The sequence below is a fragment of the Pelodiscus sinensis genome, chromosome 20 (genome assembly GCF_049634645.1).
Source record: "Pelodiscus sinensis isolate JC-2024 chromosome 20, ASM4963464v1, whole genome shotgun sequence".
In the NCBI taxonomy this organism is placed as follows: Eukaryota; Metazoa; Chordata; order Testudines; family Trionychidae; genus Pelodiscus; species Pelodiscus sinensis.
This window is the reverse complement of record NC_134730.1, coordinates 23,384,403-23,409,908: the sequence shown is the minus strand read 5'-3', so window position 1 is coordinate 23,409,908 and position 25,506 is coordinate 23,384,403. Positions and strand designations below refer to the sequence as shown.

General features: G+C 44.2%; 1 protein-coding gene across 1 annotated transcript; it reads right to left on the bottom strand.

Annotated features, from left to right (window-relative positions):
* Window positions 1–435: 435 nt before the first annotated feature.
* PRKAR1A (protein kinase cAMP-dependent type I regulatory subunit alpha) lies at window positions 436–24,579 on the bottom strand. Its single transcript, XM_075903988.1, has 12 exons — window positions 24,435–24,579; window positions 22,462–22,535; window positions 21,419–21,597; window positions 12,313–12,486; window positions 11,020–11,111; window positions 10,467–10,528; window positions 9,904–9,950; window positions 8,796–8,954; window positions 7,899–7,959; window positions 6,841–6,962; window positions 5,908–5,989; window positions 436–2,899 (listed from the first exon to the last, which is right to left on the bottom strand). Exons 3-12 carry the CDS (start codon window positions 21,593–21,595, stop codon window positions 2,727–2,729), a joined length of 1,149 nt encoding a protein of 382 aa, XP_075760103.1. The 5' UTR covers window positions 21,596–21,597; window positions 22,462–22,535; window positions 24,435–24,579; the 3' UTR covers window positions 436–2,726.
* Window positions 24,580–25,506: the final 927 nt, after the last annotated feature.

The following is a 25,506-nucleotide window of genomic DNA, read 5'->3' as shown; positions in this document are numbered from 1 at the left end:
AGATGAGGGTGGACAATTTAAGGATGCTTAGGAGCTCCAGCAATGGCGACACAGTTAGCACTCTGCAATCCTGAATGGGGTAAAGCAAGTTGTAGCTAGATAAGGAGTAGAAAAAACAGACATGATATGTAAAATCTGCATCTCAAAAACCTGCAGATTTACAAGGGTTTATTCCATTGGTCATGTATGCCAAATACCTGTGAACAGATCCTAGTCAGGGCTCCAAAATATCAAGAAGTTGCATGTCCAAGAGGAAATGCTTTGCTTTACAAACAAAGCACAGGGGTAAGTGTTAGGAAGGGAATTCATTTGTGAGCTAAGCTGTGATTTGAACTCAAGTCTGCAGAGGTAAAAAGCTAAAGCATTAAGCTACTGGGCTTCCTACAACTCATTAACAATTCATCCACAGCAAAAGAAGATACAAAAAGGATTGCATTTAAGAATTTAAATCATTTTTATTGCTTTACCTGCCATTAGGACAATCTATAACAAAAAGGAATAATATATTAGCACATACAGTAAATCAGACTTATATAGTCAGATAATACAAAAATGGTCCTCCAGTTGACTATAGCTCTCTAGGGCGGTAGACTTCATAAATCTGCTAAAGGTGGCCTAGCAAGAGATTACTTCTAAAGCCCTGAATGTCAGCTAAGGCAAACTATACCAATTTGTGGTTTCAAACCTATTTAAATTGCACACAAAGGTAAAGCTATAACTGTGATTAATATTTAACTCAGACTTAGCTGGTTTATCTTAAAATCTTGTAGGTAAAACTACAAAAGGGAGTAAACAGCAAGCTAAAAAGATGCAATAGTGAAACTTGATTAGAAAGCCTTATATAAAAAATGTGCATTTTTTGTGTGGAGCTCTAACTTTTTTACATAGGTGTTTGTTTTTTGGTGCTTCAACACAGATCAAACCAAGCTTCAAAACTAAAAAGAAGAAAAAAACCTAGCTAGACTGAAAACTGAAGAAAATAGTTTTACAAAATTAGTTTTCTTTACTCCAGTAGAGCACGGGTAGGAATCCTCCACTCAAAGGTCTTTTGAGGGGAAAAAAAGAAAATAGTTCACACAATAAGCATTTTACACTTAATCCCATCACAGGGAGTTTGTGGACACTGGAAAAAAGATCCCCAAAACCTCACAGATCTAACACCCTGTATTTATGTCCAATGAGCAGACATTTTCAAACTGTCTACAAGCTGGGAAAGCAGTCTACCAAGTCCAATTACCTCAGACAGGAAAAAAAGAAGGGAACCATCATTAGAAACAGTTGCATAATGAATGCAAAAATGCTTGCTGCCACTCCCAAATACAACCCTAGTCTAGTGTATATAAATTACAGGTTAAAGGAAGCCATAGGTTGCCTACATTAATTAACTGTGGAATTCAGTAAAAGTTGTTGGGTAACATTGGTGTGCACAGAAGAATGTAACACAAAGCTGGTAAATACTGAAATACATTTAAGACTCAGCAACAGGTTTGACTTCCAAAAATATCTAAAATATTTTGCCACGTGGATCTGAAAAGCTGGGGAGGAAACAGGGGATGTAGTATGTGTGTTCAGACTAACTTTAAAATGAAAACTAAAGATGTAAAATAACTTCTGGTTGGTTTACACACACACACACACAAAACTGAGTAGCAGGAAAAAACAAGACGTTCACTTTTTCTGCCTCACATTCCCCACAGCATTCGTCTCATTTACCAGCTGCACCAACCTGCCTGCATTAGGTGTTGATTGTGAACAGGCAAAATTAGCTTCCAGGGTAACAAACAGTTAACCTAACAAAGAATCTTTTGAAGGACAGAGTCAACTGTGAAATAAGTAGCAAGCAAAAGCTGCAGGGCAAAAATAAAATAAAGGTACGCTTCCAATTCCTCCACTGCATCCGGAACACAAACATTACTATTTGGCACTAGCTGGGTAGCTGTACAATTCTTGTGCCAGTCTAAGGACAAGTGACCGAAGTGAAGTGTTTAACTCAAAGTTTGGTTTTCGAGTTCATGAACAGGAACAATATAGAGGAGTAACTCCACAGAGGATAACAAGACAGGTAAAGATCAGTTGCGGTGAGAGTCTGAGAACTAAGTCATATTTGCAGCAGTTGACCAGAACTATAAACCTTAAAAGCTTTTACGTGAAACCTGACAAAACATAACCAAGCAATCCTGAACCAGTAGACAAGGGTACAGAGTGACTGCTAACTTCCAACTATGGCTCTATTAGCAGTGGATGCCTCAGGACTGAACTGAGGATTACAGTACCCAGAAAATTGAAATCTAGAGAAGCTCAATTTATAAGGGCAGGTCTCTTTTGGAAAGAAACAGCAGATTAGGACCACCACTTAAAAGTTTGAACAACCTGAAAAGTATCTGTAAAAACAAAATATTTTCCACTGTTACATCCTTACTCTAAGGCAATTAGCTTGGAGCCAGGAGATCTCTTCACCAAAAAGCAACGCAGCAGTGGCCCAAGTTGGACACTAGACATTGCACAGAGAGAAGCAGTAACAGCAAAAGTCTCCAAAGAACTTTCTATTTATTGAATGGGGGAGAGAGCACAGAACTAATGCTCTAAAATTAAAATGGTGCTTTGAGAAAGCAATTTTTCTTTAAACAGACAGGAAGCTGCAAATGCCAGTGGCCGTGTGGCTCTGCACAAGGGACTAAAGCAGTCTGCATTTGTGAAGCATGTACTTGAGAGGGAGCAAAAAAAACTCAGACAGACAGTGATACAAAGCTGTTGTACTGCTGGATGTTCCGTTTGAGAATATCCGAGCATGGACCCAGGACACGTTCAAATCGGGGTCGGTCAAGCTTCACACATTTCAATGGGCCACGTGCAACGACAGTGGCAGCTCGGGGACGGTTCATCAATAGAGCTATTTCACCTGGGATGACAAAGCGAGAACACAGTTAAGAGAACTGTAACTACCCACACTATTAACAATAGCGACAAGAGGACAGGGAAGAGAGCACAGGGGTTGCAGCACTGATCAGGAAGAGCTGTGAATACAGTTGTATTAAGAATGACAAATTGGTGTTTAGAAACCAAGGAATTTTGTCAAGTCAGCTGCTTTAGGAACAGCCTCTTCTCGGAAGGTAGACTTGTATTCAATACACTTGGGGATACCCTGGAGTAAGGATGTTAAGGATGCACAGCTGAGCCCAGGCTCAATCCCTTTGAAACGCAGAGGCGGAGTTCAAAGGGCAGCGCCACACAGCCAATCCCGGCAGCTCAGCCAATCCGCCTTCACATTTCCAAGTGGCACTGTGGAGCCCAGGGTCACCTAGGGACTCCCCAGCTAACCCTGGCTCCATTTCAAAGCTAGCACTTGCATGCAGCCCAGAGTCAGAGGGGGCTCTTGTACATTTCAGAGGAGGAATGCGGAAGAGCCTATGGACTAGTCGAGTAGTTGATGGAAATTCCATTGACTAGTCAATTAGCCAATATTTAACATCCTTACTCTGGAGTGGGAACAGTTTGCTGCATCTCATCTATTTGTACAGATTTCACCATTTATAGGAGGCCCAGGTCATTTTCTATTGAATGAACGATTAACAAAAAACTGTTTACTGTAAAGTATGGTTACCACCATGTTGTAATATGTTTTCTTAAGGATTGTAGGACCTGGTATCAAAGGACATATTTTTAATTTTTTTTTTAAAGCAGCCTTTGAATATAGCCATATCCAAAGTCTATGACTACCAGTTTGAGAGGTAACAATTCTCTTAGTTTAGATATGTTTTGGCAATAGGGTAATGGAGAGCCCATTTTATGAAACCTCTAGCTTCTCATTTAAGAAAGGCCACACCCAAAGTTAAAAAGCTGTTTCAAAAACCTGTGACAGTTGCTAAGTAACATAGGTAACTACCACAAACCCTAAATACCTATAGAGACATGTTCAACTTGGCAGTTAAATACATTTCCATAAGAACATTCTGTATGTGTAGCAACAGTAACCCCTACAAATACTATAGTGAAAAATTTAAGGAAATAGGCATCCGGCCGCCCCTCTCCCCACCCCCTGGTTTTGCATAGAGTCAGGGGGTTTTTTGATAGTGCATGAACTTGGAAATACTCATCAGCCCGAGGACTCTGCAACTGACTACAATAAAACTCCGATGGTCCAGCATCTGATGATCCAGCAACATCAGGAACCTGGAAATGCTCCGGGCAGCCGGACCATTGGAGCTGCTCTGCCCCCAGCTTCCCCGATTCAGCCGCTGCTAAAACTGACCAGCGGCTGAATCGGGAACGCCTAGGGCAGAGCAGTTGGACTGTAGCGCTGCCCCTCAGGGCTGTGGGACCCAACCCGGCAGCACCCCAGCTGTCCCCGATACAGCTGCTGCTGAAACTGACCAGTGGCTGACTCCAGGAAGCCCTAGGCAGAGCTGCTCTGCCCCGGGCTTCCTGGAATCAGCCCCTGATCAGTTTCAGCAGCAGCTGACTTGGGTACACCTGGGACAGAGCAGCTGGGGTGCTACCGGGTTGGTCTCGAAGCGCCATGGGTTGGCGCTACCAGACCAACCCGGCAGCACCCCAGCTGCTCTGCTGCAGGCGCCCCCGATTCAGCCGCTGCTGAAACTGACCAGCAGCGGCTGAATCAGGGACGCCTGGGGCAGAGCCAGACTATCGGAAGGGGGGGATATGAGGGGTCTGAGGTGGCATTTCCCCCCCCAACCCCACCCCAGACCCCTCATAGCCCCCCCCCCTTCCGATAGTCCGGCAAATCTGATAATCTGGCACCTCCTGGGTCCTAAAGGTTCCGGATTATCAGAAGTTTACTGTACTACTCTGCATGTTTGTTCAGGCTCTGCAAGAGGTGATACACTAATTTAAGCAACAAGGAGTCCTGTGGCACCTTACAGACTAACAGATTTATTGGAGCATAAACTTTCATAGGCAAAGACCCACTTCGTCAGGGTCTTTGCCCACAAAAGCTTATGCTCCAATAAATCTGTTAGTCTGAATCTGCAAAAGCAGCGAGGAGTCCTGTGGCACTAACACAGCTACCTCTCTGATACTTGAAACTAATTTAATTATCAGCAAAACTAAAAAACTGAACTTGCCATAGGCACGGCTTGGGCAAAAAAGAAAGGGAGAGGAAAAGAAGGCCTGAGCACTTTTTGCATTGCTCTGACGCCATTCCAAGATCTCTTTAAATCTCAGTAGAGAAATTCAAAATAAAACACACACACACACACACACACACACACACACACACACACACACCCACCCTTCACTACATTTAAAGAGTGATGTATCACAAAACCACACACAAGTCAGCCAACATAAAAAGAAATCAAGTTAGTGTCCCTTCAAAAAGCAACGTCATTGGAGGTTCTTAACTGTAAATCTTACATTATCCACTAGAACTAAACTACGTTGAAATGTAAGAAATATATCTACCACCACCTTAACTGATGAAACACACACATTAAAGCCCTTCTAGAAGAAAATTCATAGGTACATGAAAGATTTAATTTGAAGCTGATCACTTTACAGAGAATCAATAAGTGTTGAATTTATGCAACTAAATATTTTCCTTTGCTATCGACTTATCTGAAAGATTTCAGAATAAACCAAATTTTTAAAGTTAAAAATAGAGGCAAAAGAATCTTTATAATGGAAGATGGTTGAGATCTTGTCACTAAAAGGAGATGCTACCACCCTTCCATAAAACATGGACTTCTGAACTTTTAATAATTTACATGGTACTCCAAGGATTCATAGTGCACTTGCAGAAATTACTTTAAAAAAAAAACCTCAAACAACTGGCAAAGAACTAAACCCATCCTGCTACTAATGCCGTCAACCCATAGATAAGAGATATATCACCTAGCTATGGTGACAGACAACAGTACAGCCAGATACACCTGCAGCAATGCAACTCACCAAAATAATCAGAAGGCGCCAGTCTGCCCACTTCAACAAATTCTTCATTTTCTGATCGCCGCTGTAACACTGCAGCTGTGCCCTTTAATAAATCAGTTAATAGAAAAAGGAGTTTGCCAGAATCATTTGAAACATCTTAACTGACAAGAACTCAGCCTTATTGCCACGCGTCATACAGGAAGTGTCTTATCCATTAAAAAGCTCATGACACTTCACAATGACGACACTGGCCTTTCATATTAAAGCAATAATTCTCTTGGTCTCTCCTTTAAGTCCCCTTAGGATAGTACTCGCATGCATCGTAGAATTCCTACCATCTTCTGTGTTACTTTAGAGGCATCTTTGAACGTGATTAGTAGGAAACACTCAAGAGACAAACGGTTTGTAACTGGTTCCATTACAAGCCATCTATTCTATTATTCTGTATTCAGAAAAAATAGGGAAATAGCGCAGGTCTGAGAGGATGCTACGTCCCTACAGTATGATATTATGAATGATCAAGAAAAACCTTTTTTAAAAAATAGGTCATTAGAAATACTGTAGTTTATTATGAAACTAGCAAGGCAGTTTCTGGAGAGCTTTGCTTTTCTAGAGACATACTATAGCACATACCAGAATACCAAGTTATTTTCAGGTATAGGACAAGAATAGTTTATTACACCCACCAAGAGAGGATATCTAGGGTTTCCAATTCTCTTGGCTAATAGGTATTGAGTAGGTTGATTTATGGACTACCATAAATACCAGCTACCTCACCCTCTTGGAAGTGTCATTTATAAAAACACCAAAGTAAGCTTACACACATCTTGCTTGGGCACACAAAAGTTTTAGTCAGGTAATTTCCCTCAGTGTTTTACACAGACACAAGGAGAATAAAATTCCTAGAACTGGATGTTCAGTTGTGTAATTCCACCAGAAGTAACAGTCACGTACCTCTAAGATAATAAAGAACTCATCTCCTGGTTCTCCCTGCACCACAATTTTCTCTCCATCCTCAAATTGTACCGGTTCTAAGGCATCAGCTACAGTGAGACGCTCCCACTTGTCCAGAGATTCTAAACAAAATCAGTCAATGTATTTAGTTTGCTTCATGTAATATCTGGTTCCCACTTTCAAAAGTTACTCTCTGCTAATTCACATTTGTAAAAAAATCAAAACCTTAATTATAACCTCCTCAGGATATGGTTACATTAGAGAATTTACAGCAGCTTTCTAGTATAGCTACTAAAGAGAGATTACCCTTCAATTTAAATAATCCTCACACTCCCCATGAAAGGGGGCAGGTATGTAGGCAGAAGCAGCTCTCAAAGGCCATGTCTACACTAGGAAACTATTTTGACTAAATTCGACTTAACTCTGAATCTTACAAAATCGAAATATCATGTCCCCCACTATGGGGAAAACCTCAACATTAGTCCTACACAGGCTCCTTTAATGTGGACTCAGTACCCCAATTTAAAAGGCCCAGGAAGCACTGGGGAGCAATCATTTTGAAATAGTGGCACCGGAGCGTCCACACGACCGATATTTTGAAATAACTATTTTGAAATTAGCATTATTCCCCGAGAAAAGCAGAAGTACAGATTTAAAAATAAGTGGCCCCTTATTTTGAAATAACGGGCTTGGTTGTGCGGATGATTCGCTTATAAATTTGACCTCGGGGGGGGGGAGGGGGGGGGGGATTTCAAAATAAAGCCCTCGAGTAGATCAGGGCCATGCGACATAGCACTGTCCACACTGGCGCTTGGGCTGGTGTAACTTATGTAGCTCAGGTGGTGGGGGCAGGTGGAATGGCTCATTTATACTCCTGAGCAATATTAAGTTACATCGACATAAGTGGTATATAGACATCGCCTTCGAACTGTGCAGAAAAGCAGCATACATCATGCAACTGGTTTTAACAGATTACCAAGTAGAGCAAGTTAGTTGGGTATCCACCTCATCAAAATCTGCCATTAGATCTAAGTTTAAGGTGTAATCTTCTCACTTACCCAATATAGATACTTTACTAAGGAATTCTTCATACATCTTTCTCTTTCTTAATGTACTACCCTGTTAAAAAAAAAAAAATGCAGACCAACACCAAGATTTTATTTTCTGCTCACATTGTGATAATTTTGAAGAAAAAGTTAAAGACAGATCTCAAAAGGTCACGCAATTCAACAAGACTTAATGTCTTCTGTTTTAATGGCCCAAACTTGCAGAGTGACAGTGCCTTCAAATCTCATTCACATCAGTGAGTTGTGATAATGCTCGGCACCTCTCAGAAGACATTCAAGCAAAGACTTGCACACTATATTGTCCCTAAATACTTTAGAAAAAAAATCTACTACTAGAACACTTTATCGAAGTGCATTACATTTGCCCATATCCATTATGATGAATGCTTTACATAATTTACAGCCCAGTACTGCAGCCCTTACTCATGCTGGAGTCTAAGGGCTACCTGGCATGAATAAGGATTGCAGAATCAATCTCATGTTTATTCTAGGTTGCATGGTTGACTTCAGCTGCTCATGACTGGATAAGCCTGCCACTTCGCTGGTCTGTGTTAAGCTACAGAGCAGGAGAATCAAAGTCCAATAAGAGCAATTACAGGGTTACAGCAGATTGCTTACATCTGAACACTGCATTTGTAATTTTAGATTGTCCTGCAAGGCCAAGATCACTCATACTATTTCCCTCCTCTTCTTGCTAGACACACAAAATGGGTGTGAATGGCAGCATGGTTACAAGTCATGAGCTTTTTTTTTTTAATCCAAGGTAATAATCAGGTACAGGACAGACAGAAGGCCTAGTGACCACAACAGACATTTGTGTTTAGGAAATATGCTACCTTGAATCAACTGCACAACCCAGACATTCAAAACAAGAAAAAAAAAACTTGCCATAAGGATTCTTCTGTAGCTGTCTCTGTCAATACCCCATAATTTCACATTTGTCTTTGCTTTCACAGTTGCTGCTCTGGGAGTTCCATAAATCAGGGCAAGTTCTCCAAAGCTGCCACCTTCACCAACGCTGGTCGCCCACTCGTTGTTCACATATACCTGAAAGGAAATACCCAATGTTTGCCCTTATTGACCAATCAGCTGAAAGACCATTTAAAAGGTTCCTCTTGTTCACTATGTGTATTACATAGGGAAGCACTCCAGTTTAAATAATCTCACAAGTTTCAGAGTTGGTTTAATCAGAAATGTGGCATCTCCAGTTGTATTATCATCCAGCGTACAACGGATGTCAATGAGATTTCAAACATATTGGGGAAAGGACTGTGTGTATGTACTATCATAATAATCCTTTACAGGTATATTCCATCTAAGGACTGTGAACCTAGCCTTAGAATCTCATAGAACTGTGAAGTATTCACCCAATTTTACAGCTGGAGAATAGGAGAAAAGGTCACAAGATGTTACAGCAAAAATTGGAATAAAGCCCAGGTCTGTCTTTACTAGTCCTGTGCCTCACCACAGCAATGCACTCCAGGGGTAGTCAATAGATGGACTGCAGGCCAGACATTTTTGAATGGGCTGTAAAAGTCTTTTATTTACTTATTGTTTTCTCTGGAGTCTGGACTTTGACCATACTTTGGCCAAAAAAGTTGGACCTTTATTTTTTTATTTATATATTTTTGATCTATATATATAAAAACCATTGATTACCCTAGATATATTCCCTCTCCCTTTGTTTCTGTGCTCCTAGAGCAGGAAACATTTTGTCAACATTCCAAAATGTTCGTTTGCAGTGGCACAATACAGGATGTGTTCATATTGTGCACAGCTGGGCAGTCACATCCACAGAGCTGCTCAAAAGGAGCTAGGAGAGTAACAAGCAAAACGAGGTTCCTTGAATGTCCTAAAAGAATGGATTGCACAGTTCTGCCAGAGAATTTTTTGGTTTCCACATAAGAAAGGCCTCAAGATGTTACTAGCATTTCTACAAGGGGTAGATACATTGCCAGTTAATATAATTAAAATCTCAGCCATTATTAAAGCTTACATCCATTTCTCCTTGATCGACAACGTAGAAGTTATCGCCTTCGTCACCTAAAATTAAAAAATATATAGAATAAAATTCAGTTGTAAGAAGACAAGCTGTAGAGTGATTCATGTTTCATCAAAATGATAGAGGAATATTAAAAAAGCACTTTAGGGATTATATTAACCTTTAGTATCAGGCCTGTCAGAAGATGCCTCAATGGGACTAAAAAAATAAAAAATGCATTGCTTATTTTATGCTGGAAAAGTGTCACCACAGGCATATTTCCTCGTCCTACCCGTGAAAGGGACACCTGCTGTTGTGAAAGAGAACAGCAGCATTACCTCTCTCCAGTAAATTAACCCAGCATGCTCGACAGAACTATCAAGACACTTTTCAAGTCAGACTCCCAGCAGCTGCTCCACTCCTCTTTCCCCCACAACATACATTATGGCTCATAAAAAGGCAAGGTCTATTGAATGCAAGTGTTCATACAGCCATAAAGGCAGAACAAAACCCATAGATTAAGAATCTTCTCACAACCTACAAATTGTTTAGTTATTAATGTAAACAGCATCAATTACCTTGCTGTATCACAGCCTCACCAGCAATGTAGGTGACTGGGAACATTGCATCAAAGATGTCACTGAAAGAGATATTGCAAAGTTACCAACAGTTTGGTTGCCTGTTATATGTACATGTGTACAGGTTGAACCTTTAGTTCCGCATTCTCCGGTCCAGCATGATTTTAGTCGCCAGATGTCCACTTATCATGGGCATGGCCAAGTTTCCTGCGGTCCCCTAGAGTTTGTTTATAGCCCAGCAAGCAGTGGAATTGCTGGTAATGCTGCTAGACAATATTGACCTCCCGTGGTTTGGCAAATTCTCTGGTTTAGCACTCGTCGGGTCTGGAGGGTGCCAGACTCAAGAGGTTCAACCTCTCCCAACATTTGAGAGAGATTCTGCAGGACCTCTCCAATCAACAATGTGGGGTGACTGACTGGCCCCCAAGACTATTCCATTTTGCATGTTATAATTTGTTTCAAATGTGTGTTCCATAAAAACACTAAAAGCTTAAAAAAAAACAGTGAAAACACTGCTAGCAAAGCAGAGCTACATTCCCAGATTTGTTCCTACCTTCTTTCATTATCATCAAGATGGGCAAATAGCACATTCTTCTCAATGGCTTTAGCCAAAGCAGCCATAGTCTTGTAATCTTTAGGAATAACCTAGAGCACAACCAAAAGCAAAGCAACTCTAATTATAAAAGTTGAAAGGGGGGGGGGGGGGGGGGGGAGAAGAGAAAACCCTATACAACTCAATGCTGAAGTCTGCAGTTTCCCTCTCAGCCACCACCAAACTGTTTTGACCTGGGTTGCTCAAAACAAATAGAAATATACTCATAAAAAAAACCAAGAAAGCTACTCCACCATAATGGTGCAATGAACTGAAATTCTGCCAGACATAAGAAACGAGATGAAACGTCTCTGAAGATTTTATGGGGCCAGACAAAGGAACAGGACATGCTTTGTCCAGAAGTGGGAATGGCACAAGTGAAACCAAAACCTTATAACCATACATCACAGGCTCCAACCCAGAATAAACACCACGAATGGCTCAGCAGGATTGCTTTATCTATCTATACCTCTCTCATAGAACTGGGAGGGACCTTGAGAGGTCATCAAGTCCAGTCCCCTGCCCTCATGGCAGGAACAAGTACCATCCCTGACAAGATTTGCCCCAGATCTCTAAATGGCCCCCTAAAGAATTGAACTCTCAACCCTGGGTTTAGCAGGCCAATGCTCAAACCACTGAGCTATCCCTCCCCCCCATGGGATGTCTACTCTACTGCATGGGTGTCTACTCCACGGGTGCTCTGAGGCTGGAGCACCCAAAGGGGGAAAAAAAAAAAAAAGTGAGTGCTTAGTACCCACCAGCAGTCAGCTCCCTCCTTCCCCCCCTCCAGGGCCTCCCGTTCACCAGAGACCCATTACAATTAGCTGTTTTGCAGCACGTGGGAGGCTCTGGGAACAGCATGCACTAAGGAGAGGGAAAGAGGGCCAGGACTTGGGGAAAAGGGTAGACGCAGGAGCTGAGGTGGAATGGGAACAGAAAGAGGCAGGGCAGAGGCGGGGACTTGGGGGGGAAGGGGCCAGGTAGGGGTGGAGCAGAGCATAGAACTGCACACCCCCAGGTCCTAGAGGAATCCACTCTCTATGGCTCTGAAGACCTACCATGTGGGTTAGCAAGGCCACATCAGGTGGGTACTATCCAGCAATCATGCACAAAGCAACAATAGTATGGTATATGCATTTATGTAACACCATGGGCCCATAAACGGGGTTTTTCACTGAGGACAGCAAGAATATGGCACCTGGATAATAGATTCAGATTTGCAGGAGTTTGGGAAATAGTTAAAGAGTAAGTGACCTTTCTAACATAAGACGCAGCATCCTCTTCTGTGTAGACTTCTGCACTGATGGCCCCACGCCTTGTTCGGCCCTTAACCACAGGGTTCATAGGCGGAGGAGGAGAGACTTCCTCCTCACGCGAGTCTGAGCGAGAGCCAGATTTCTGTTGATTCAACAACTGTTTTGCTTCCTCCTAAACAGGAAGGAGATATTTCCATGTCACATAATCCAAGGGTAAAAATTTAGTTATATCATATTCCAGGTCAGTCTGCCAACATGGAGAGTTTCCTCTGTACTATTAATCTCATACTATGGCAGATGGGAAGATACAGCAGCCTTACTCTTATAAAAGTGTTTTAAAGCAACATAAAGAGACGAAGAGTCATTTGTCTATTTCTCTTATTAAAATAAAACGAGCATGTTCACCTCATGCTTGCGATGTAACCAACACGAAGTGGAGAAACACCGCTTTGCAAGCAGCAGCAGGTAAGACATGTTCAACAAGTGAGCTCAACAGTTTATCCCTGGACTGAGGTTTTTTTGCTTTTAAAGGACAGAACAATGACCCAGAAAACCACGTTACAGAAGCAGCTGGAGGCAAGGTCCAGTTACTGACCAAGTCGGTATTTTAAGTTATTTGAACAGAAGGCAACAAATGAGTTATTGGATGGATGTTAGTGTTCATAAATCCAGCCATTAGTTTACATTCCAAGGCACAGATTTGTTAGCTTTTATAAGAGATATTTTTCCATACTGATTGCTTGTACAGTTGAAACAAACAGACTTAGAACTGAAATAGTTAAAAATCTAGCTAATGTGTCACCCAGAATACTGGCTCTGCTATATGCACTGAAGGAGCTGACTTGGGGTATGTCTACATTGCAGCTATAAGGTGCAATTCCCAGAGCAGGCAGGCAGACTAGCTCAACTTAAGCTAGCACACCAAAAACAGCAGTGTGGCTGTTGCAGCACTGGCGGTGGCTCAAGCTAGCTGAGAAAGTCCAAGCCTGCATGATGCCTTGGATCTGAGTTCAAGTGGCTAGCTCAAGCCAACATCAGCGCTGCAACAATCACACTGCTAGCAGCAATGTAGATAACAGACTTCAAGTAGCAGATCTGATATAGCTAGAACCAGAAGTGGAACCAAAGTATTTAAAATCATGACAGCTTCAGTTACGTTTTCCAACACTTTGGTATAAGACATTAAAAACTGAGGAACTATCTGCTATGCCTGGATCCCAGGGCACTTATAACAGAAGGCTCTGATCCAATGTCCTTGACCAAACTCTCCCCTCCCACGTACCACTGGGGAAGCAGGTTGCTTGGCTGCCACCCTCCACTCCGGATATACTTGCAATGCCACTTAAATGCTATGTATAACCAGAGTGCTTTGGGAAGACAATTCAGATGAACATTACAGCAAGGTTATATTTTACACTTCTCAGCTGGCCAAAGAAACTCCTCTGGTCTGTTGAGTCAGTTTCACTTCCTTCTCATGCAGCAATGAGACTGTGTGTTATGTTTCAAAGAGCAAGGGGATATTTAAACTTATTTCTTTCTGCTTTTAAAGGAAGAGTCCATTATACTCGGGTTTTGTTAAAAATAGTGCAGTGACACAAGGGCTGGGTTTAAACTACAGTACTCACAGCATCCTTTTACAGCATATAATGACCATGTCTGCAAACAATTTCCACACATCCCACTTCCAAAGACAGTCGTACCACAGGCACACTCAGAATTTACTGACAAGAGCTATGTTACAGTAAAAAGTTATGGGGCGGGGGGGAAGAGAGGAATCAGTACAAGCAAGGTCCACGCTATTTGTTCTAATACTATAGACATATCATAAGGACCACAACTTAAAGTCCAGTAAGTTTAAGAGTTAGGATGGACTGTGTATTACTTGAAAGAACTCCTAAGTTACCCTTCCAAATCTTTAAAAACAGGATCTCTCTTCCAGGTGAAAAAGCCAATCAAACAATATGGTAACAGAGTTTGATACAAGGGACTCAGTGAAACTAGCCAATTACAAAATGTTTTCAAATATTTACTACTAGAAGACTTACCCAGCATTGCCAGGTCCCGGGGGAAGGGATGAGGCTATACAGGCCAGACTGGAGGGGACAGGTTGTGGCTCCTTTGGCAGGAGCGAGGGTAATAAGCAATGCAGGGGCCAGGGCTCAGGGGAGGGGGGGCACCTCTAATCTGGGCCTATGGCAGGCAAGATGGTGAGTCCCATCCCCACTTTTTTGGTGGTGTAGCTGCCCCAGTGGTCACTTTGCAATATAGCTGTCCCCTGTGCTTGCTGTCCCCAGTGGTGACTATTAGTATAGCCTTCCTCTGCTCAGCCCCGTCCCTTTCCATGCTATGGAAAATAATCGAATTCCAGGAACATCCCATTTTCCTGACACAACCAAACCCTTATGTTGCTTTAAGTTCAGATAAGACCAAGGGGCATATCAAATTTGGTTGTCCTAGCTCTTCCCATTTAGGGGGAGTTCTTGAACAAAAACTGACTCGCAAACAAATCTCTAAAGTATATAGGTATATTTTAAAGAATTTGTCTGTTTGATCACGAACTCTTAAACGTTAAGAGCTAGAACCACCAAATTCAGGTATGTGGCGTGCTCTTAGAAGAGGACTGACCAGAGAATCATCATTATTGTGATGTCATACTGCTAAAAAAAAAATTAAGACCGTTGTAACAGTGAAGGCAAGTTATGGATTAAGCCTGCGTTAAGTAGTCATTTGCTGACTTGGACCCCGATCTTGCAAGCTGCTCTGACAGCTTCCAGCCCTGGGGTCTGAACTGAAACGTGAAGTCAGTTTGCACAAAAAAATGGCGGCAATACAGACAATTTAGAGCATTTTACTGTAGACACAGAACATTTAACAAACAGCAACTTAAAAAAAACAACTTGTTACTGGCCAAAGTATCTAGAAAAATGTGATAAGAGTCTGTATAAATGATTGTACACTTCTAAATATGTGTATATTTTATATATTTCAGTATTCTGAAAGTAAATTTCTAGCTAGGAACAATATTAACTGATCAGACTGCACTGATATTTTAAATACTTTTGAACACACGTCTCATTAAGGAACACAGTAATCTCAATTGCTTCTATGCAATTTGTACTTCTAATGCCATGGTTCTCAAAACTGCAGTCCAGCCACCTTCCAGGTGGCCCGTGGCTTGAGCTCAGCATACCCTCCTCCCTCTCTTCCCCCGCAGCAGGGAGCCCATGCTGGGTCTCCCACCTTGTACCCACACCCCATTGTACCCGCACCCCCTGTGAAGTGGGAGCACCAGCAAGCCCCAAGCCCCAAGCCTCCCCACCGGAGGCAGAAGCAGAGAAAAGCAGATCCAGAAGTGGCTCCGTGTGCTGCTGCTCCCTCTCCCATGGCGGGGGAAACAGCAACAGTGGCTGACGCGCGGCCTGGAGGCTTTCCCTGCTGCTCCAATTGGCTGGAATCCGCACAATGGGAGCAGCAGGAAGCCGTGCCTGAGACAATGCCTGGAAGCAGGGTATGAAAGCAAGTAAGCGCCCCGCTCCCCCTCATGCCCAGACCACACACCCTACCGTGCTCCCACACCGCCCCAACCGAGACCCCCACGGTCCCAGCACATTCCCACGTCTTCTCCCTTGGCCACACACCCTTCCTCCTGGCCACACACTGCACCTTCCCTTGCTCTTGCCCCCTCCTCCCTGGCCAGCCACCCTACTCCCAGCCTGCTCCTGCACCCCATCTCCCTCCCAGATCCTGCATGCTCATTCCTATCCCACTCGCTGGCAGCCCTGTTCCACACACTGAACCCTTCACTTTTGCCCCACCCCAGAGCCTAGGGGGTCCACAAAACCCACTAACCCCAAAACCTGAAAGAGTAAATCCGGTTCATAGGAAGCCCTGACTCTCAGTCCTCCCTGACCCTCCCTCTCGCCTCATGGGGCTGGAGAGCCAGAGGAGTGAAGTTTCTCAGCTGGGGGCCACATTAGTGAGGGTTACGGGGTTTTCTTGCTTCTAACTTGTGTGGTCCCCAACTGATTTTTCTGTGGGTCGGTGGCCCCAATCCAAAAAAAAATGTCCTCCCCTGCCATAAAGAAATAAAACATTGAAACCTTTTGGGTTGGACATGAATTCATGTTTTACTTTACTAGGGAGCTGCCCCCTGCTCACGACACTCACCAACTCCCCCTTTCTCTGACCACTTTTGCAGCTAGAGAGCCTGATGGCATCATTCTGTCATGCAGCAGAAAAATAATATAGAGAGAGACTTAAAATGAAGTTAGGTAAGCTAATATGAGAAAGTTCAACCTCTTAATCTGTTTAATAATTTAATATTTTCTTTCTTTCTTACCGGTTAAATTAAACCATTCTCTCAAGCTGCACCACTAGCAAAAGGCGCGGGTATAACTATCTAATAAACGGTGAGTTTCCATTAGCAACTGGTGGCCCATGGAAAGGTTTGCATTGAGCCAGGTCTAAAAAGTTTGAGACCCACTGTTCTAATGGATGCAAGCACAAATCAGCATGCAATGCTAGACGCTGAAGAAAAAAAAAAGTTGGCATTTGATGGCTTAATGATAAAAACAAGATCTCCCTTAAATTCACCTTGCTGTTGTGGATTTAAAGGAAACAACCACCACCCGCATTGTGCCTTTGTTTTACACAAATTACTCATCATATCAAGTGTCCTGCAAGTCCTAAGTATTGGATAGTGTCTGGAGGGGAGGGAGAGGCATGGCAAAGAATAGGACAATTTATTTTTTGTATCAGTTATATATTGGCAGTATTTTTTATACCTGTTCTTATCCCTATGGACAGTTATGCCCAATTTTAAATAATGGCATAAGAGACCGCAGTAGTGATCTACGCACTCACAAGCCAGAGTATGAAGCCAGGCACAGTATTACGTAGCTATTAACAACAGTGAATAACTCACATTTGCACATTAAAACACACAAAGATGATCTTAGTCTGCTGCATGCAAACTACATAGATATTTTTATTTAAAGTACAGTAATTGGTTCATCTAGCCACATTCTTAATCAAAATACTTTATAGGAGAAAGATTTGAAGGCCAAAAAATGCCGCATGTAGGAATTAAAAGAAAAATCTAGGTAGAAGAAGTTTAAAAAAAAATGTTTTTCCCATCCAAAGCTATGAAAGTTAGTTTTTAAAGACCTAAAATAGTGAATTATGGTTAAAGAATCAAAAATATATAAGCTACAGAAAAGGAAGAGCTGAACAGTTACATTTACTTCATCTACATGTTTAGCCTCGACTTTTAAAATAGTGTTTCTTACTAATATGATTTTGGTCCATACTGCCACACCAGCCTCTATCAAAGCCCATTTAACGGCATTATGGCGGGTATCATTGGATAGTTCTATTCTGTCAGATGCATCTTGACCTTATAAAGGTCCAAAGGCCACATTCCTTTGCAAATCTCTTCACTCACCCAGAAGTTGGAGGTGATTAATAATAGTGCTTAACACTTGTGCTTTTCAGCCACAGATGTCAGAGGACATCCTGTGCTAGACTAAAACTTTACTGCTCTGTTATTTGATAGCTATTTGGATATGATGACAACTGGTTAAACTAAAGCCAAGTTTAGAATCTGTGGGCCTGAATGAATGAAACTAGTCGGAGAAGAAGGCTACATTTTGTCTTTTAATCACAACTCCATGTATAAAAATGAATTTCATGACAAGGAAAAAGTGTTTAAAATTCCTACTGTGCTTTCCATTGATACGTATGAAATGAGTGCACTAGAGTGGTGGTTTTCAATCAACGGGTTGCAACCTAGTACTGGATCATGGAATGTCAGGCACTGGGTCTCGTTGCTGCAGGGTGATCAGGTGACCAGTGGGGGTGCTAAGGCAGCTACCTGTCTGTCCTGCACTGCAGACTGCGCTGCACCCTAGAAGCAGCAGGCCCTGCTCGTAGGTGTGTGAGGGCAGGGGAGAGCGCGGGGGAGAGAGAGAAAAGAGTGCACAGGGCTCGTGCACTGCCCCTGCCCTGAACACAAGCACTGCACTCCCATTGGCTGGATACCTGCTTCTGGTGGGCAGCATGGTCTGCAGTGCCAAAAGAGGCAGGAAGCTGCCTTAGCACCCCCGCTGCACCGCTGACTGGGAGCTGCTCAAGGTAAGCCCCTCCTGCCCCAGCCCTGACCCCCCCCCCCCCCCACACACACACACACGCCAGAGCCCCCTCCTACACCCAAAGCTCTCATCTGCAGCCCACGCTCTAATCAAATTATGTTGGGTCGCAGGCTTCAAAAATGTTCTTCAACTGGGTCTTGAGATAAAAAAAGTTTGAAAGTCACTGCACTGGCGTCAGTTAATGTTACACATGGTGATTTGTCTGATAGTAAAGGTCCTTTATCAAAGACAAAGCGCCATAATTAAAATTTACAAAAAAAAAATCCATTGAGGGGGAAGTGTAAATACTGAACTATTTTCAAACTTTTTATAGGAATGGACTCAGAATACAGCTTAGTATATTTGAAACAAAAAACCTTCTTGAGTTATAACATCAACACATACCTACTAGGGATATAAAAGTCAGTTAAAAAGGTAACCCTGTATCCACTGAAAATCTTAACAGTTACATGCACTGCAGGCTCTGCAGCAGAAAGCTTAAAGTAAGAGTTATACTGCAGAGCCGGCAGCAAAGTCTCCCTGGGAGCAGGGCCACGAGCCCCTAGAGGCCCAGCTCCCAGGGAGGCAGCTTCTCTGCCACACAGAAGCCTCAGTCCCAGGAGCAGAACCAGCAACCCCTGCGAAACTGCCTCCCTTGGAGCTAGACCAGCAGAGGCTACCGGCCCCGCTCCTGGGAGGAGGCTTCCCCTTCCACATTGAAGCCACTTCCCCAGAAATGGAGCTGGGAAGAGCTGCCGGCCCTGCTCCTGGGGAGGAACTGGCAGCCCCTGCCAGCCCCACTCCTAGAGAGCCAGCATGTAACTTGCAAGGGGCCAGGGTTGTTCCAGCCAGCAGGAGCAGCCCCTGCCTGCGGTGGGCCCCACGAGGCTGGAGCAGCCCCTGCCCGGGCAGGCAGCTGCTCCAGCCCCTACGGTTAACCAGAACCGGTAAGCATTGCCCATTTAGCTTAATGCTTACGAGTGTGTCAATTAACCGGTTAATCTTTCACATCCCTAATTCATACAGTTAAATACAAAGCCAGCAGAACCTCTTGTCTAACATGGAATTTGAATTTCTTTTGCTAGATTAAATATTGTATTTGCTGCATGTTAGCCTACTACACAGAAATGTGTCTTTTCCCCTTTCACATCTCATGGTGGTGGTTATTCACGATATCTACTGTGAAGTAAATGCAATAAGGTAATTATTTTGCAATATTCAAAATAGCTACACTAAAATGTGTTGAAATGCAGAATTTAGGAATCTGCTTGTAATTTGAGTAACTCAAATCCCATACTGACAATCAGTGGACTTTATTTTTTACAGGAGTTGGGTAGCTTGCTAAAGACATTTAATGGAAACAGTTCTTGGACTTATGACTACACATTCATGTTAAAGACGTAAGGAGCTGGACCGCAAAAATAAGAGAGACTTTCTTTAGCCAGAGTGCCCTATAATAGCTTGTACTGCAGCATTCACTGCTAGATCCAATAACCAAATAGTGGTCTGATGATTCCATTGTAATACAGATGCCACAGTTTGTATGCTGCCAACCTACACTCTTCTATAGATTTGGGCAGAAAGGGGAGAAATTAGAAAGAGCGAATCAGAATAAAGGGAAAAGCATATATAGGGATTTACAGAATGCAAATGAGAGCAGTGCCGACAACAGAATAAAACTGAAGTGACAGTAATAGCCAACAGAGTACTTACCAAAGACAACAGTCAGATGCAGAGACAATTGGTTGCAGATGCAGAATAGCACATATAGTAATAGGAACCAGGAAAGTACTACAGATTGCACCTCTATAAACCAAGTCTTTCTGGCCTGGCAACATCCATGGTCCAGCAGAACCACCAATGTTACAGGACCAGAGTCCCAGCACACTGCAGGAAGGCTGAGAGCTCAGCATACGGCCCACCTGGGCCGTGGGAACTGGTAGCCAGGAACCCACTGCACTGCCAAGGGGCTGGGAGCCAGGAAGCCCAGTACATGGTCCAGGGGGGCAGGGAAGCCCAGTGGGGCGTCAGGACATGGGGCCAGAAATGACCTCCCTTGGTCCAGCAAAATCCCTCATCTGGGATGAGTCAGGTCCTGAGGGTGCCAAACCAGGGAGGTCCAACCTGTAGATACGTTACATAAAAATGCTATTTTATAGATGTTCAGATTTTAAAATAGGGGTTTTAAATAAATGACTCACTCGGTGAGGTTAATCTTAATTGCAAAAGTGGGCACCAGAACGTGAGGATCATATTGACCCGGTGCTTTCCATATGCAAGGATCCCAGAGTAATTTACACAAGGTATGTGCAAGAATCACTTAGTTTACCTCTGGGACAGAATGTACGAGCCATTTACTACTAAATTCATGACAGAAAGCAAAGACAAGTTTACCCATTTGAAATATGGTACAAGTATTCCAACTGAGACAAGACCAAAGTCACCAATGTTAGTTCTCAATGAACAAGTCCAACTAGGATTATTTCTCCCCTCACTCCCCCCCCCCCCCCCCCCAAAATCAATATTATGCCTATGACTCACTATAGAAAATGAATTAACCTCAATATAAAGAGTTGAATGCTCATCACCAAAACATTTCAGCTGTACATAAAAAACTTAATTTTTATTACGTCGACATAAGTCAAGCTATACATGTCCCACTACCGATCCCAGCACCAAACTTCATTTTCAGTATCTAACTTCAATCTGTTTCTTTACTAGTTTCTCTCACTGCATCATATGTGCATACTTTTGGTTACTGTAGGGATGCTTTTCCCTAGGGAGCAACTGGCATTTAGCTATGGAAAAACACTTTCTTTTCCAAATAAATACTTTGCTTCAGTTTCAGACTTAAATAACTAATAAATATTGGTCAAATCTGAATCAGAGTCTTTATTTTAAGAAAGAGAAAGACTAAAATAAGTTCAAGTTATTGCATTCTCCCCCCTACTCCCCAGCAATCTTCAAAATAAATACCTTCTCCAGTCTTTCAAAATATTCCCTGAGGAATGCCATGGGTCTCTCGGGTCGGACTGTACATAGCTGTACAATGCAGTCCTTCAGAAGCTGCTGGATGTTGTGTTTTTGGACATAGAGTTCACATTCTCTGAGGCTACGCTCCTCCTCATTGGTGGTGCTGCTAGAGGCTGCCATTGCTGTTTAAGAAAAAAAATAAGAATCATCTGAACTACATTGAGAATTAAGCAGATCCAGCTGACATGCTCCCTAGACATGCTGTATTAACTTTTGTTGCAGTGATCTCACTTAAAAAAAAAAAGCTAACTTATCAGCAGGGCTAGTAATTAAAATTCAAAGTTCAATTCCCAAGCCTGTGCTCTGGCCCAGCAGTGCAGAGACGTGATGTACTTGGCATCTGGGAGGAAGTGAGAACCTTGGGTTGCTCTACAGAAATTCCCACAGGCCCAAGACAAGCAGAGGGCTTTTTTTCCCCCGCCCTCCCCAGGTGAATGAAACTCAGCAACCCTGGCCCCTTGAGCATTCTGAAAGGCATGGAGTCATATGGGCATAGGCTGTTGATTATATCCCAGATTTCCTGCTTCAGTGAAGTCCCTCTCATACCACGGAGGAAACAAGGAACAGAGGTACAAAGTATAGTGAAATTTGGTAAGGTAACAGCAAAAAAAGTCAGCTCCCTGGTAGTTGTAGCCATTAACAGCTAGTAGGAGCCATAGAAATACAGATGTTTGCCCAATGGAGATGCTCTTTTACTACAAGTTAACTAAAAAGGGGTGACATTTAGATTAATATTCTGTAATTCTGAAGTACGCTCACAGTAATTAAAACTCATATATTAGATTTCAAAACATTAAATAAAATGCCAGATCTTATCAGAATTTAGTAGAAGAGCTTTCAGTGTGTAAAAACTGCCATTATATTTTATTTTAACCAGTTTTTTCTTATGCAAGTTGCTCTGAAGAGAGATTAACAGAGAAAAATGAAAATATGTTTAGAAGAGTATTTTCTAAGGTTATATAAATAAACCCTGTAAAGACAGTTACCTGGGATGCAGATAGAAGGGACAACTGTGGATATGTAGAGAATTTACAGTGAAGCGTGTTGATCCCAATATCGGCTTTGGGGAGGAAAATAAAATAGACAGAAAATAAGTTGCATGCTTAATAGTTGAAGAATCACTGTAAAGTACAAGTGGTACAGTCGTACTACATATGCTTTTCTATTTGGGCACAAAATTAACAAAACACACAGCAATATAGTCAATATAACATTAATTATGCTCCTTTGAATTATAGGCAGATTAGAGGCAGAACAGATAATTCAAAACAAGCTGCATTCTTATTACTGATCGCCACAAAAGTGTATAGAAGCAGACCCACGGTCATGTTTATGCAACACATATGCATATGTGGTTTGTACTAAGAGAAAGATTACCGAAAAGTTCAGACTAACACGGCTACATTTCTATCACGAAAAGTTCTAGTTACCCCTTTTGTTTTGACAAGTTGCATGCTGAAGGTCAATAAGAAGCCTAATTAAATGTCCCAGAGTAAATTTGTGGCTCCATGACAGCCCACAAATTAGAGTCTATGGAAAAAGCATCATGATGCTGATAGACAGCAAACATGAGTCGCTAATGGCTCAAAGATACTACTGTGAAAAAACAGTGCCAGAATGCATATCAAGCAAACAAGTTGTAAATTTTCCCCTTAATCTTTCTACATATTGTAACTATATCTTTATTATTAAAAAAGCCACCATATAAAATTGCAATGACTTTAGTACAAGAACCTAAACCACTTCATACTTCAAGGAGTTACAAATTCTGATCCAAATTTTGGACCTTATTCCCATTTGTATTAGTTAAAGCGCCAGTGCCAAATGTTAAGCCTTCACATTAGTGGTGCAGTGTTGTGAAGAACAATCAGCATATAGTCAAACTACAAAAAGCTCCTCACATTGGGAGTGAGGAGAAGTCCATCGCCCCAACAGTGTCTGAAATGTGAACCGCATCCATTTGTAAGGGAGATTCTCTCATTCCAAGATTAGCTTTGGAATTAATAAGTAGCACAGTCTGAAAAACACTTCAGTAAGATTCAAAGTATCTCACTGAAAACCTTTGCAAAAATTCTTTTTAAGGGGAAGGATTTTTACTGTTTTATTGACACCACCAATGTAAAAACTGAAAAACCTAAACATTTTCCTGCAATGCTTCCCACTTGGGGATGAGCAAAACTTGGCAGCTCTGTAGTTTGTTGGCTGGGTTTGGTGCAACACATCAAGAAACCTCCTGTCAAGTTACCCCAACTTGGGGACCCTGCCATGCAGGTGGGGGGGGAGGGAGGTTTTTGAGGTAAGCCTGCCCAGCCCGATTCCCTGCAGGAGGCAGCATCCTCTCCCAGGGATCGAATAAGGCGGGGTTCACATTGCGGGGTGCGTGTGGAGAGAGCTAACGCCTGCGTCAGTAAAGTTAAACCTTCCTCTTTCTGCACGTGTGCACGGGGGGAGGGGGGGGAGAAAACACCCCCAGCCCAACCCCATGCAACACACACAACCCCCGCCAGTAAGCGACATAACACCGTACCTCACTATACTGCTCCCCAGCCCCCCACCTGCCCCCCCTCACCGCCTACCCCCCCACCTGCCCACCCCCCCACCTGCCCCCTCCTCACCGCCTACCCCCCCACCTGCCCCCTCCTCACCGCCTGCCCCCCCACCTGCCCCCCCCACCGCCTATCCCCGTACCCCCCTCCCCCCCAACCACCACTGCTCCCCCCTCCTCCCCCACCCCTAGATCGCCCCGCCCTTCCCCCCCGGGCCTGCCCCACCCCCCACCAGTGCCCTGCCTGCCCCCCCCGGGTCTTCCACGCCCCCTCCCCCCACCCGCGTCCCGCCGCCTGCCCCCGGCCAGCGCCTCAGGCCTCCCGCCGCGCTCCCCCGGGGCCGGCGGCCTCTCCCCGGAGCCGCCGCCCGGCAGCCCCCCGCGGCCAGGCGGGACCCGCAGGCTCCCACTCACCGCGGGGTCCGGGCGGCTCCCTCCTCGGCCTGGCTCGCCCCCCTCCCCCCGACCCGGCCTCGGCGATCTCGGCGGCGGCGGCTCCCGCTCCCACCGGAAACCAGCGACCTCAGCCAATCGCCTGCCAACCTGACGTCAATGCGCCTCGCTCTCACTGCGAGCCGTCGCCGGGGCAACCTTAAAGGGGACGCCGCGCTCGCGCCGCGTCTTAAAGGAGCCGCCGACACGTTTCGCGCCTCCCTCTTAAAGGGACCACGGCGCCTTCCTCCAGCTTTGACGAAGCTCCGCAACCAGCCCCTCCCCTTACAAGGCCTTGCGATGCCCCGCCCTCTTAAAGGGGCCAACCCCACCCTGGCCTTGCCTCAAGGGTCTGCCTTGCCCAGTTTCCTTGGCTCCTTTAAGGAGTGCCCGACACCCCTAGGCACTGCTGCCAGTCCATGGGACGGGCACATGGCAGGCGGAGCTGCGGGGACACGAGGGCTCCACGCCAGGGGCCAGGCTGCACCCAGGCCCCAAGTTCCAGGCATGGCCCTGGGGACCAGCCAGGGGCCGGGCTAATGATGGGTTTTGAGGGCTCAGCAGCGGGCATGGGATATGAGAGGCAGGTCGGAAATGGGCGCTGGGCACAGAGATACCCCGTGGGAACTAGGGCTGGGAATGGGAGCTGGGCACAGAGATACCCCGTGGGAACTAGGGCTGGATTGGGCGCTGGGCACAGAGATACCCCGTGGGAACTAGGGCTGGATTGGGCGCTGGGCACAGACATACCCCGTGGGAACTAGGCCTGGGAATGGGTGCTGGGCACAGAGATACCCCGTGGGAACTAGGCCTGGGAATGGGTGCTGGGCACAGAGATACCCCGTGGGAACTAGGGCTGGGAATGGGCGCTGGGCACAGAGATACCCTGTGGGAACTAGGGCTGGGAATGGGCGCTGGGCACAGAGATACCCTGTGGGAACTAGGGCTGGGAATGGGCGCTGGGCACAGAGATACCCCGTGGGAACTAGGGCTGGGAATGGGCGCTGGGCACAGAGATACCCTGTGGGAACTAGGGCTGGGAATGGGCGCTGGG